At 37.5% G+C, this 14465-nt stretch overlaps 1 protein-coding gene across 2 annotated transcripts in view; it reads right to left on the bottom strand.

The window, feature by feature from the left end:
- csmd2 (CUB and Sushi multiple domains 2) overlaps nt 1-14465 on the bottom strand; it is a 312145-nt gene that overhangs the window by 62862 nt on the left and 234818 nt on the right. For both annotated transcript variants that reach the window (XM_088329136.1, XM_088329135.1), the window contains 3 exons: nt 12306-12451; nt 12113-12193; nt 10149-10262 (listed from right to left, as the gene is read on the bottom strand). In XM_088329136.1, the coding sequence (XP_088185262.1) occupies nt 10149-10262; nt 12113-12193; nt 12306-12451 (341 nt within the window). The remainder of the gene's footprint in view (nt 1-10148; nt 10263-12112; nt 12194-12305; nt 12452-14465) is intronic.

Genomic DNA, 14465 nt, shown 5'->3' with positions numbered 1-14465 from the left:
TTGACACAGGCTGAGGCTTAAATCAAATAGCTGTGCTGGCGTTGTGGATTTTCGATTATTTTACTTTGACGTAAAGGAAGTGGGCACATTTTTAGTGGATTTGAGTCCAAATCATGTGAGTCTAGTCTCTAAGAGTTCAACAATAGCCTGTTCTATGACACAAATGTCAAATTAATAAATGTTATTGTATTACTTTTTATTGCACTACGTTTGCGATGTACTATTCTTTCATTACACTTTTACTATAACTCAGGCTGGGCTCTAAGCACTATGTTGTTAATATGTATGGCTATCTATCCTGACAGCCTTATATCTTATGTTTGTCTTTTTATTATTTCTTGAATATTACCCTTGAGTGCCATGTCTATTCTCACTGTTCACTGTGTTGGTATCAATTGAGGAAGTCGAAGGGGTAGGATTAAATGAGCATTCGATGCTTCCTATTCCTTTTCAGACAGGTTACCTTAACATTGGTTTTGTTTTGTTTTGTTTTCTCATGTTCGGAATGAAGTTTCATTCATTTATTCATTCATGCATTTATCAATGACAATAAAGACTATTCATTATGTTCTGTTATTATACAGATTTAACTTTTATTTATATATATATATATATATATATATATATATATATATATATATATATATATATATACAGTAATTAGATATTAGATAAGACAAGAGTTTTTATAAAGTCCTTTTTAAATTATGAGAGGATTTCTCTCCTTCTCTTTCTCTTTATATATATATATATATATATATATATATATATATATATATATATATATATATATATATATATATATATATATATATATTATTTTTTTTTTAAGATCTACTGAAGTGATACTGCAACTAATTTACACACAAATGCGACCATATTTACATTGTGTATCAACACTGCAACTAACCTACAAGCAAATGGGACCAAATTTGCATTGTGTGTTTTGGGTAAAAAAAATTGAAAGTCACATTATATGGAACATGGTATGGAACAAGATATTAGCTTTTAACCCTCGTGGCATACAGGTGCATGTTATGTAAATGTTCATGCTTTTTGTATTTTCAATCAAAGAGAGTTTGAAAAGTAAACACTTGGGAGCTCAAATTACCCATGGGTTTAGAGAACAGGCAGATGTTTAAAATAGCATTGTGCTGTGATGTATATGTTATTGGATTTAGCAGCCAAACACATACTATACACAGTCTGTGTTATGTACATGATTTGGACATATAGACATCCATTATTATTCCTAATCTTTGATTTATCATAAACCTGGTGTATTTCAATGCATTTCCCGTGATTTTGGTGTTTTTTTTTCTGGAGTCAATTTTGTACAAAGTAAAACATTTTTTGGAGTGACACCAAAGTCCAAATATAGTAATAATGATAATAATAACTATACAATGTTTGCCTGCAAACCACTGACTGCAGCCCCAATGATGCTGGAATGGCACACCATGGTTAAATCATATGCGTTAAGATTATTTTTGCACCGCATTGCAGAGGTTTCTGCAGAGCAGTACATAATAATTGTCGTGGTTTCTACTTTGTTGTAACAAAACTAAGTGTCATCAAGTTGAATTCAGTCCGTTTCCTCTTGGCACAGTCAAAGAACTTGTGGCCGTGTTCATCCTGAGTTGCTTAAAAGATAAACAACTGATTAATTGGTGGGAAAGAAACATCTGACTAATTCCTGTGGCTCGGGAAAACATTTAAAATGAAAGTTTGTTCGACTCTCAATTATTACTGTTCAGCTGTTTGAATTTGAGTGGATCGTGACCCATTTGACAAAATGTATATTGGGGCAAACTCAACCCAGCGACCATTACCTACCAACTTTTACTTGGGTAGAGTGGAACGGAAATACTTAGCCAATGAAGTTGTGCATTTGGTCACAGAGGGAAAATCTGAACCGGGGGATTTATTTTTCCTCTGACTTCAGACTATTCATATAAGGATTTTGAACCTGATTGCTAGGTAGAAGTGTGAACAACGATCGAGGTTTCTGACGGGTGATGATGTGGAGGAAGAAGACATAGAGGATGATGTGGGTGATAAAAATGTGCAAGATGATGTGGGAGACGATGTGAGAGGACAAAAATCCAAAAATTAAAAAATCATGTAGTCTCCATGACACATATTCACAATGACTAATTTACGAAGGAAGAGAATGATTATGCGCTGGACCACTATCCCAGCACAGCAACTCCCTGCATACTCAGGACTTCTTATTTTAGCTGGAATTTACAAGCCAAAAGACTAGTCTACAAAGAACCGGTGGGACAAGTAACTGGGTCATCCGATGTTCACTGTGACGATGTCCGTCTTTAAGTTTAGCGGGTGAATACAAAAATAACTTAAAAAAACATGTATAGATAGGTCTGATGCCACCGAACATTTTGAGTTGTTGGAAGTAAAAGAATTCTTACAGATGACTTGGGTTTTCACACTTCAAGTTCAAGTCCAAATAATGTACAATTAATTGCATTGTGCAGGTTTTTTGTGTCCTGAAATGAAAAACCTATTTGTGTATGGATAGTTCTGATGCCATTTAACATTTTAGGAGTTGGAAGTCAAAAAATATTCATGAATGGCCGAATTATCACACTTTAGTTTGCTTCCAATTAATGTGCACTGACATACATTGTGCTACCAAAAGAAATTCACACCATGAGGATTAATATTGGCATTTTTTATTGTCGAACAAAGGGATGACCAAAATAAAAAAATAATGTTGTTGCATCAGTGATACCAACTTAATAAAAGTGTGCTTGATGAAATCAAGACCCCGAAAAGACACATTGATACATCTTTTTGTAATATGGAACGAGGTACGACCTACTAATATGGTTATGCTTTAATGCTGATGAAGGGTGCGACCAACTAAGAAATGTCGTTGCATCAGTGATACCAGGTTAATAATGGTACTAAAAACTGACATTGAGATTGATCTTTTCTTTTATGGAAGAGGCATGACCTTATATTGTGGTGATGCTTTTTTGACGCAAAAATAATGTATGGCCAGATTCACCACGTGGATAATAATGACAATAAAAAAACGATCCAATTCAAATTGACTAGTATGCAAAGCCACTCGAGTTTGGCAGCATGTGTCTCGACTGAATATAAAGCAGAGATGTGAATGTGAGTCTGAGAGATTTAAGGGCAACTCAAGCAGCATAAGTACCTGCTGATCCCTATCCTAAAATGTGATTCAAACCACCTAAGAAGGTTGATCACCCAGCAAGAGTCAGAAAATGTGAGTTGGCAGGACCTAAAAAAAAGAAATGGGGGCATTCAGAGGTGGTGAAAATATCTTGGTAGTTAAACAGGACTGCGGAATAGAACGGATGCAGTCAAAGTATCCAGACGCAAAAGGGTCATATATGCATGTTCACGTGTGGGGCCAATTTGACGAGCACGGGTAGGGTGGCGCTCACGAGAGCCAGAAGCTATGATTTGATAGGTGCAGCTGCAGCCGCCATGTCCCGCGCATTTCAATGAGCTGTGCATTCCAAGCTCAGACTCTCCTTGTCCTCTCCTTGTTGGTCTTGCCTTTTTTTCTCCTGACCTATTCTCAATCATCCTTGTGCTCTCCGTACCTAGCTGCCTAACATCTTCTAATTTGTATAAATCTCGTTACTGAATCTTTCAATGTTCATAACAAGCCGTGCTGATCAGCCATGTTGACGATACAAATCCATGTTAGTTATAGTTTTCAATGAGCTAAGGTGGGTGAAGACCTTCTCCAGTACAAATTTACACTTTGAAATCCCTTTACAGTTGCACAACCACCAGTAAAGGTCTTCAATGGAAGATATTACAGGTTTGTGACTCTATTCAAACAAGCAGAAGACTCCTATTTTAACGCAACTGTATTAGGAATCCTTGAAACAAATGTTGTAATACATTATAATATCTATATTTTTATAGATTATAAAATACTATAGACTAGTCAAATATAATGTAATAATTTACATTATACGCACTAACCACTGCACAGCACGGCGGGGCAGTGGTTAGTGCGTGTGCAGCACAGTTCCGAGGTCGATAGATCGAACCTTCCAGTGTGGAGTTTGCATGTTCTCTCCGTGCTTGCGTGGGTTTCCTCTGGACACTCCGGTTTCCTCCCACATTCAAAAACCTGCATGTCAGGTTAATTGGCCGGTCCAAATTGACCCTAGGTGTGAATCAGCGAGTGAGTTGTCTGTCTCTGTGTGCCCTGCGACTAGCTGGCAACCGGTTCAGGGTGTCCCCTGCCCACTGCCCAAAGACAGCTGGGATGGGCACCAGTACCCCCGCGGCCCTACTGAGGATAAGCGGTCCAGATAATGGATCGATGGATGGATTTATAGGGATGTTTTGGAAATAAAAAAAATATACTGTTTAAATAATACTAACCAGAGACGGTCAGGAAAAAAAGACTGGTGTTAAGATGTGATTTTGGAAATTTTCCATTGACTCATATTTTGTTTTTGTAGTATCTTTGATCTGATCTTTATGTATACAAATGATTGTCAACCCAAAATATTCAGTTTTATTGATTTATATTTGAAAGAAACAAAAAACTTTACCACTGATTATAACACAACTTTGTTAAAAATACAGTGTACGTATTATGGCCACTAGATGTCACTGCCACCAAAAACAAGTGGTAAAATGTACAAAAAATAATACAAACTACAGACACTCAAAGTAACAAAATTACACCATTTTTATTTCTTTTTTTTTTTTTTTTTTTGTCCTAGCTTTGCACGAGGTTTGGGGATTGTGAGGGAACCCGTAGAAAGAAGATGGCAGACTAATATATGTCACCTCCCTCTAGGTGAGATTCAGGGTATTTAAAATAAACGCGGATTTCTTGATTTTACAGTATTTTAAAACATGCATGTTTAGAAGATGAATCGTGCATTTTAACTGGCCAGTCAAATCAATGCTGGTTTTGTTTTTAAATACCATAAATTCCGGACTATAAGCCGCTACTTTTTTCCCAAACGTTCAACCCTGCGGCTTATTCAGTGATGCGGCCAATTTATGTAATTTTCCTAACGGCCGCCAGCAGCGCTCGAGTGCAAAAGGTAAGATTTAGACTGGTGGAATTAATGCGCCGAGAAAGACTGCAACTTCTTAGCTTGTGCATAAATTAAATTAGCGTAAACATACTCTCATCATGCAAAATGCAAAAAGAAAGGCACATCAAAAAATCCACCATCACCAACGGGTTCCGAAAAGCCGGTCTGCTGCGTGACGGAGAGGAGGGCACAGAATCAGGAGTGGATGAGAGTTCCAGCGACAGTGACAGCGCGAGTCCGGCTGCAGGAGCGTAGGACGACGTCTATATGACAAAGTTTATTTCCGACAGTGTGGAAGACGACTCTGATGGCTTCAGTTCTAAGGAGGAAGATGAGGACGGTTTACCGTGATTTTTACAAGTACGGTATGTTTTTTTAACAGACCCGTTTACTGTGTTGCGAGCGTGTTGCTAGCGTGTTGCTACCATTAACTGCCCTGTCACAGGCACCGTTTGGGATGAAAGTTATATTATTATTATCAAAGCCTTGAAAACTCTCTCGGTGTACCGTCTTTCTTTGTAAATATGTGTAACCATGTATAATATGTAGTTGCAACTGTATATTTTTGTAATGTATTTATTTGAAACCCGTATTCTGATATGTTTTGCACGGGCGGATAAAAAAAAAAGGGGGGGAACAAAAGCGGGGTGACGGGAAGCGGGGTAAAGGTGAGACCTGTTTGTGGACGCGGCGGACAATAGTGGATATATATTTTTTCCACCCTTACCTTTGGAAATGTACACTTTTTTTCCTTGGATTACCGTATTTTCCGCACTATAAGGCGCACCTAAAAGTCTTAATTTTTTTCAAAAGCTGACCATGCGCCTTATAACACAGTGCGCCTTATATATGGCTCAATATTAAATTCGCAAGGTCTCGCAACTTACTCAACAGCCGCCGACTCGATTTTACCCCGAACGTGGAGTAGTCCGCGGTGTATGCTGGGATTTATATACCGGCGTTTCATTGGCTAACCAATATGTCAATCATCATTTGAATCGATCACTATTGGCTGAAGTTATTCGGAGCCTCGGATTGGCTAGATGGCCAAAACAAACCCTGCAATCGGCCGAGTTTAGCAATGGCGTAGCAAGTCCGCGGTGTATGCTGGGATTTATATACCGGCGTTTCATTGGCTAACCAATGTGTCAATCTTCATTTGAATCGATCACTATTGGCTGAAGTTATTCGGAGGCTCGGATTGGCTAGATGGCCAAAACAAACCCTGCAATTGGCCGAAAAAGTTGTGTCAATTGTCAGTTAAATCAATCGCTATTGGCTGAAGTTATTCAGAGCCTCCAATAGGCTAGATGGCCAAAACAAACCCTGCAATTGGCTGAGTTTAGCAATGGCGTAGCAAGCTTAGCAAGCTTGCTAAAGTACACCATAAAGAAACATGTTTTATTAGTCTGTATTTGCAAATAATTTACTCTCCTGGATTTACTTCACTAACGGTTGTAAGAAGACCATGATTGCGTATCATTATTGAACGTGAGAACTTAGGTGAGTTATGCGGCTTTATATTTTCCCGGTATCTTGTTTTAGAACGATCTTGATGTTGCTGTGATGAGTGAATTAAACTCAATTCCAAGTGTTTATTGTCATATGCACAGTAAAGTTGTGAGCGAAAAAGAAAATAGAAACATAGAAATGTTTGGCATTTCTTGAATCCCAAGACTTCAACCTTCCGAATGATATTTGAAACGATGCATTTAAGTGACATCGTACGGACACCGCATCCGCACGTGTCTACGACACATATTTGCTTCTTTGCAAGCTTTGGGAATGTTAAGGGGGTAATCAGTTGGACTGAATCATCTGACTGTTTTGTCGACGTTCCCATTGTAGCGCCTTATAATCCGGTGCGCCTTATCTATGGAAGATATAGGACCAAAAACTATTTTTTGGGGGTGCGCCCTATAACCCGGTGCGCCCTATAGTGCGGAAAATACGGTACTTTCAACGGGACCCGGACTCTGCAGGTCTGCATTAAACCTTAAGTACCAGTATGATTTTCCGTTCATTTTGCCGTCTGTGATTTTTGGACTGTATACTTTAATGAAGGACATTCAGTTTCAATCACGGGACTTTTGGGTTGATTTTGTGTTTGTGTTACATTTTATTAATGTGGGCACATGCGGCTTATATACAGGTGCGGCTTGTGTAAGTACAAAATCGGTTTTCCTCTTAAAATTTGGTGGGTGTGGCTTATAATCAGGTGCGCTCTATAGTCCGGAATTTACGGTAATACATTTTTTTTACCATTAGGAGGCGCTAAATAATACACAGTGTCACTTTATGAGTCCATGCCACAAGGTGTCATAATTTAGCATACATACTGTAAACATATTCGACACAATATCCTGTGGTTCATAAAATATTTGAATTTTACAAATAATTAATTAATTATAATTAAATGACTTGTGAATTTTTTAAAGCTGATTTTAAAAAAAACAGTAACATTTTAATATATTTTTTGTTTTTTACTTGATGTGGTATATTGAGCCTACTGCTTAATGAATCAAGACAGCATAAGGCAAGTCATGAGATTTATACAAATATTTTAAAAGACATAGGAAACACTAATGTCCCGAACAGTCATCACACATATTTTTTGTAAAAGTACAACTACATAAAAATCCAGACTACAAACAATTTACTTCACCTTACCCCAGTATGTCCTATTTAATTCCATGTTCCTCTTTATTCTTTAGCAGAACTATTGTTTTTCTCTCTTTTCTTGCTCTATGCAGACTAATTTACATATTCCTTTCCTTATTTAGTTCTGCTTATTAGTCATGCACCTTTCACTTGAAAATACACTGTGGAAGAAACAAAATGACAAAGAGGCGAAGAAAGCAGCAAGAGAATTGATGAAAAATAAGCAGGTAGGGATATGTTCATAATATTTCCAAACAGAGTGAAAAGAGGGGCTTCTCGGTGCACCAGTTTCCTCTTACCCTGAGGAAATGTGTGCAGCACAACATTCGGCATGATAAGGGGTGCGCCGTGTGGGTAACGGTGCAACTATTCGGTCCTTTGGGAGGATAATTCCCGACGCGAAAAAGAGCGACATGGCAGCCATTCACAGTCTCACGGGAAGGGAGCGTCATCCGCTGAGATGAAAGGTTCTACCAAAATGCTATAAAGCTTTGGAACCATGACTGCAGGGTTTGTGCAAAATAAAAATCCCGCAAGAGTCATCTATTTGCCCATAGCCGGAATCTATTTTAGCGAAGAACCACCACGTGGTACTATGATGATTGTCATTACTACCATCCATATAAATGTTTCAGTGCCGTTGACAGTAATAGACATTGCGAATATACAGCGATCCATTTGTTTTTTGCGGGGGTTGTGTTCCAAAATAGTCCCGTGACAGTCACAACCCGGGGAGCAGAAATATTTAATTATCAGATATGAGTTGCATAAGATATATACGACTGTTACGGTCTACACATAAAAACATAGACCGCATAATTGTATGGATATAAAAGTACAACAAAATTGGCCTGGAGAGGAATGGGCACAAACAGGCTGTTTTTGCCCAAGACACAACATGAGGAATGGTGCTTCCACGACCATAGTGTTTAAGGATCCAACCATCCAACCAACAACAACACAAATGGAAGGTGTCTTCTTTCATTGTAAGAAAATGAGTTAGAGAGCAGCTGCAAGCTCTCTGCGATGATTAGAATATAACCGTCATGAATGTAGCGGTTTCCCGCAAATTATAGCTGTAGGTCATCTGTTTTGTGGGTAATGAATCTGGCGCAGTAAAATACAGGCTCAGCAAAGCTGCCTTATGAGAGTTGTCACATAGCCGCAGCAGTAGGCCAGACCTGCAGCCTGGAAATTGCTTTCTCTCCTGGCACCGCCTACGTCTCTTCCCGGACCCGATAACAATCCACAGAGCACCTGCTTGTGACCAGCATTTCTTTGGGCTCTTCTGATCTCCCAACACGTCTGATTGAATTTATGAATTTATTTTCAACATAACGCACCAATAGAATACTAGCTGTTGCCGTCTTTTAGGTGGACCCATTGACTCGTGTGCCTACCTTGCACTTTGACTGACAGCATACACTAGCCTATAATAGTTCTCAGACAGACAACCATACCCAACCAGCACACACACAGAAGGAGCCCTTGGTGACTTGCTCGAGGATAGCATTTGCTGTGTGTTGTCAGCTGCCAAAACGTTTAATGTTTGGGATTATTTTAGCCTGAATACAGCAAATAAGAATGTTACGAGTGAAGTTTGCAAAGCAGACCTTGCATATCATTGCAGAACCACAGTAATGCAAAAAAAGAACAGTCGGGAAGTTGAATGAAGTGATGCTGCCTCAATAAGATTCAAATAACATTTAACATTCAAGCCGAAACAGTTTTAATGACTTGCATTGTACATTTTTGCACATCAATTTTGCTTTAGTGTCATGCCGGACTGTGTGTGACAGATGCATTAGAAATTAAATGCAAGAAGTCCGGAAAACAAACATTATTAAAACCCTAAAAACCAAAAACATCTGTTGTTAAAACCATTTGATTTCAAAGAGTTAAGTATTGTCGGTTATTTGGTTACATACTTTTCTGTTGACCACAGAATGTACTAAACAAAATGCATATAATGTTAGCTTGATTTTCTGTTTTACTGCTGCTAATGAGCCTGTGCTCTGCTTACATGCATACAAAAATGATACCTTGATACATATTTATTCGTCAGTCACAGAAAAATAAAGAGGTTTATTTAGGTTTTTATGTATCTACAGATCTGTGCCTATTTGGTTCTTGATAGGTCATTTTTGTACAAATCTGCATTATTTTATTTTTTATTGTACCCATTTTTCTTGTGTTTTTTATCATGGGCAACATAATTAAATCAACTTCATGCTTAATTCAAACAAAAAAATAAAAATTATGCAACAATTCGACTAATCGTTTGAACAATCGGTGACTAGTTGACCAAAAAAATAGTCATTGGTTGCAGCCCTAATTGTGACTGTATCTAGGGTCGACCTTCAGCATGACCTAGTCAGTATGTAGCAAAGCGAGAAGAGGAATCAGACTCACCATCACAAGAGGGTGGAGGGCCTTCGAACTCTAAGTGTGCCCCTAAGCGACAAGTAAGGATGTCGTTTCCGCTAAGCTGGTAGCCCGGGATACATCGATAGCGCACAATGTCACCTGGGCAAAGAAAGGAGGTTTAAATTAAAGTGTGACAGGGAGAAGAAATACAGTAGGTCCTCTACAAACGAGCATAACTTGGATTGTGCACGGGGCCCGAATTGCTGTGTAACGAGCAATTTTTCCCAATATGACATTATTAACTAATTAGCCTGTTTCTGAACCTCCCAAAATAATGAAAGTGTAACCTAAATAGCAATGAAGCACATTTTCCTGATCACCAAAAACACACAAAAAATTATTAAACATTAAAAAAATATGTTTTAAGATGAAGAAGATGATATTAACGAAATAAAATGCGAGTTTATTATGAGTCACCATAGGGATCTGTGTGCATGGGGTGCAGATGTGCAGAATGAGTGTCACCGCACGAGTTTTGATGTTGCGTAAGCACTCATTGTACACTTCCAACTAAAGTTACTGTAACTTTAAATGTATGTAAACACATAATACGTTTACAGCACACTTTTTTTGGGGGTCAATTTTCATTCATCACTTGATTTTGCCCATTAGGCTGTGCCTGCAATGCTATCACTTTCAGCAGGTCTTTTGAACTGAATTTAATGCAACTTTTTGGGGTGAAAATCTAAACAAACATAAAAACAACAGCAGCATTTTATAAAGCAATTTTAATTAAAGAGAGCTGTCGTACGACCAGTTGACACTTGTTCTTTTTTTTCATCGAAATTTGTGTAGCAAAATTCTCGTGTGTAGCGGTGCTAAGAAGTGAAAATGACGGATTTTAAATTGATTACTAGAGAGTTCATTGTGTTCATTTTAAAGATACATATATTCAAACAAATGATTTTATGTCTTAGTTTATGATGGTTACCTTAGCAAGAATGTAAGGTAGAATTCTGATAGACTAATGAAATTATGATCGGTGTAAATTAAAGATCCTTTACAAGACTACAATCTTCTTAAATTATTTACAACCTTCAAAATGAAAGTACACTGCAAGAAAAATACTGAACCAAAAAAGAGATACTCTTTTTATTTATGTTTATTATTTTAAGTTAAACAAATGATGTGTTTTATCAAGCAGATAGTAGATATTTTTTTTTTCAATTTAAAAGTTTTTTCTACCAAAACAACCCTGCCAAAAATGAGCAAAACAATCAAACATCTACGTACACAATGCTTTCCTCAAAGATGACGAGAAAATGCGTAAAATTAGCACAGCAATTTAGCATCTGCTTGATAGGTCAATTTTGCCAATTTAATGCACTTTTTTCTTATATTGATAGATTATTTTTAGGAAAAATGCAATTTTATTAAGGTATTCATTTATCATTTTTTTCTAATAATATCAAAAAATAAAAAAATACCCATCCGCTCAAATGTGTGCATGTTTATGTTTTATTTTTAGAATATTTGAGTATATTTTTACAGAAGAATATTGATTCTTAAAATAAGCAAAATTATCTGATCTGGAAGGAGGTTGATTATTTGTATCATTATATTGATCCTGTTCTAATCTGGGACAAAGTGTTTCCTATAATAAGCCAAATGATCTACCTTTAGCCAAATAACACAATTTAGCCAAGTTTAGAGTGGTTTCTTATTCCATTCAAAAAAAGCAGATACAACATTTTCTGCCAATGTATTTGTATATGGATTTTAGTCATAGCAAACAATTTGGTTTCACATATTGAATCTGTCACAACAATTCACTGAAAGACATAATAACCAATCATAACTTCTACCTTTCACCAAAACATGTCTCATGATTCTAGGTAATCCAATATATACTATACTGTAAAGGAAAGTTGAAATTTTCAGATATGAATGCCAGTCAATGCACACAATTCTAGTAGTAAATCTTAACAATTGAGTATGAAAACAATTACCTATTTTAAATTCTTTGCTTGCCATCAGGATCTCCGCATTGGGAACAATGGTAGGAGGCAGACAGAACTGCAGCCTGTAAGCTTTATTCACAATAAAAACATAAGAGAATTTAAACGGACTCAACAGAAAATAATTAGCGTGACTTTGTTGACGGTCCAGAAAATATAGCTCCTGGCAAAGAGTCTGACCTACCTTGATAGTCAATTTGAAACAATCCACCTTTCTCTGTGTTACTCCTAAACCGGATCAGGACCTGATTTGATGTGCTTCGTGGGGGTTCGTTCGGTTCTCCGTCGGTGAACACGCCTAACTTCCTAGCTGTTTCTTGTGGACCGTCCCTAAATACAACAACAAAGGCTTTATCAGAGGATACGACATATTACAACGCAAGCCAGCAAAGGTTTGTGCTGTCCTAAGGAAATATCCAAATCATATAACGGTAATATCAATTTGTCCATAAATACTTAATATACTTAAATAATTCCAAAGTGTCTGGCAGCGTCCTTTCAATGCTTGCCCCACATTGCGGTGCCTTCAGATGAGTAATTTCATATTGTAGCATTTTACCAATCAACTTTCAGCCTTTACTTGTTGTCAATCCGAATTTAAGTTAGCATAGCCTAAGCTTTCTTTCTCAAATGGTGGGTCAGGACCCAAAAGTGGGTCCCAGACCCAATTTCAGTAGGTTGTGGGCCTTTACCTTGGAAAAATAAGGCTAAAGAAATAGATAAATGATGTAGAGTTGTTTAAAAAGTCGACACCCACCATTTATACCACAGAAAAATATAGATAAGCACATATACTGTAATGACACATATTAGCATGGTTAAATGCAAAAATAGGATAGAATATATTAAGAACAAAGCCACTGAGTAAAGCTTCTGGATTGAAAACACCGCTGATTGAGCATTAAAGGAAATGTTATTAATTGAAGTCATTTTGAATTTGCTGGTAACTTATTTTTTTGTATTTTCTTAAAGTGAATAGGTTCTACTAGATAAGGTTTAAATTGCACAATCCTTTTATCTAATTATTTCGTGATTTGGGTCGCGGCTTGTAATTAGGGTGCGATGGTAGGTCTTGAAGTCCTGAAACAAGTTTTCTAGAAAGCCTAAGGGAACGTACAATTGGCTAGTGGGCCATAAAATGATTATACGATATAAAAAAATATATATATAATTTCAACTGCTCCCGATGAACGGACATTTTCAGTCCTAAATCAAATGAAAATGTACGCCAGATATTTGATAGGCTCAACTTTCAGAATTGACTTAAAATAACTTCTCAAAGGAAAATTAATTTCTGGATAATCTGTTTGACAGAGTAAAATCAGCTATTTTTTAGGAAACACAGGAAGATGGATTCTGTGCAAACAAAAAAAAAAAACAATTTTCTGGGTGAGTCAAATGTGGACCTATTCCTAAATAGTATTCAATTCATATTAAATTTCATGAGATTATTTTGGATGTTTTTTTTTTATTTTTGTCCCAGCTGGAGCTGCAGAGAGTGTATTACAGCCATAAGATATGTACTGTGGGTTGTATAGATTCAGACGTAGCACAACTGAAGGCCTAGGTGTGAAATACATGCTCCACCAATGTTAACTGCCGCAGCCAGGCATGGTACAACTGATTTAGATTGGACCGTGGGTTCTAACTAGCGTCCGACGGGACCGTCTTAAGAAGTCATTGCCCAGTCTATACCGCCCCTTGAGATGGGATTGCTGATTGAGCCAGCTCCCGGAATTATACCACGAGCATTCAGCTTTAAAAAGCATCTGTCTTTGGCTGTAAGAGGGGGGCATGGGAGATTACAGGCGGCTCTGGACACAGCTGGCTAGGGACCGATGCCTGACTGCACCACAGCCAAGTTGCCATTACGGGGCCCATTTCTTTGGCCCGGCAGTTCAGTGGCTAGATGCACGGAGGTTGTGAGTTGAAACTGGGGAACATGATAGTCCACTTCTTGGCTCTATGGGAAACATAAATCCTGTAGGGCCGTTTTATGGAAAGGAACAAAGGGAGTATTGCCAAAATTGGGCTGTTTTGTTCTCATTCGTGCCAACTGCGGAAACATTTGGATGGTGTAAGATGTTATGCAAATTAAGTGTTTTCTAAGATTATTATTCGGTCAAAATGTAATATTTTATATAAGTCCCTTGAAGAAAATATCTTCATGATTCCCATCCCATCAAATATTTTTCAAAATAACATACAAAATTGATTAATTACGTCAGATACCATATAACACCAAAATGATCTCTGTTAAGAAGCTGAAAGGATTTTTGCACTCGTGGCCACCTTCTACTAGCTTGTGTCATTGCAGACTCTGTTACCTCATTCAAGAAGCATG

The sequence above is a fragment of the Urocampus carinirostris genome, chromosome 2, assembly GCF_059441175.1.
Source record: "Urocampus carinirostris isolate Australia breed hairy pipefish chromosome 2, RoL_Ucar_1.0, whole genome shotgun sequence".
Classification (NCBI taxonomy): Eukaryota; Metazoa; Chordata; class Actinopteri; order Syngnathiformes; family Syngnathidae; genus Urocampus; species Urocampus carinirostris.
This window is presented reverse-complemented; position numbering and strand designations above follow the sequence as displayed.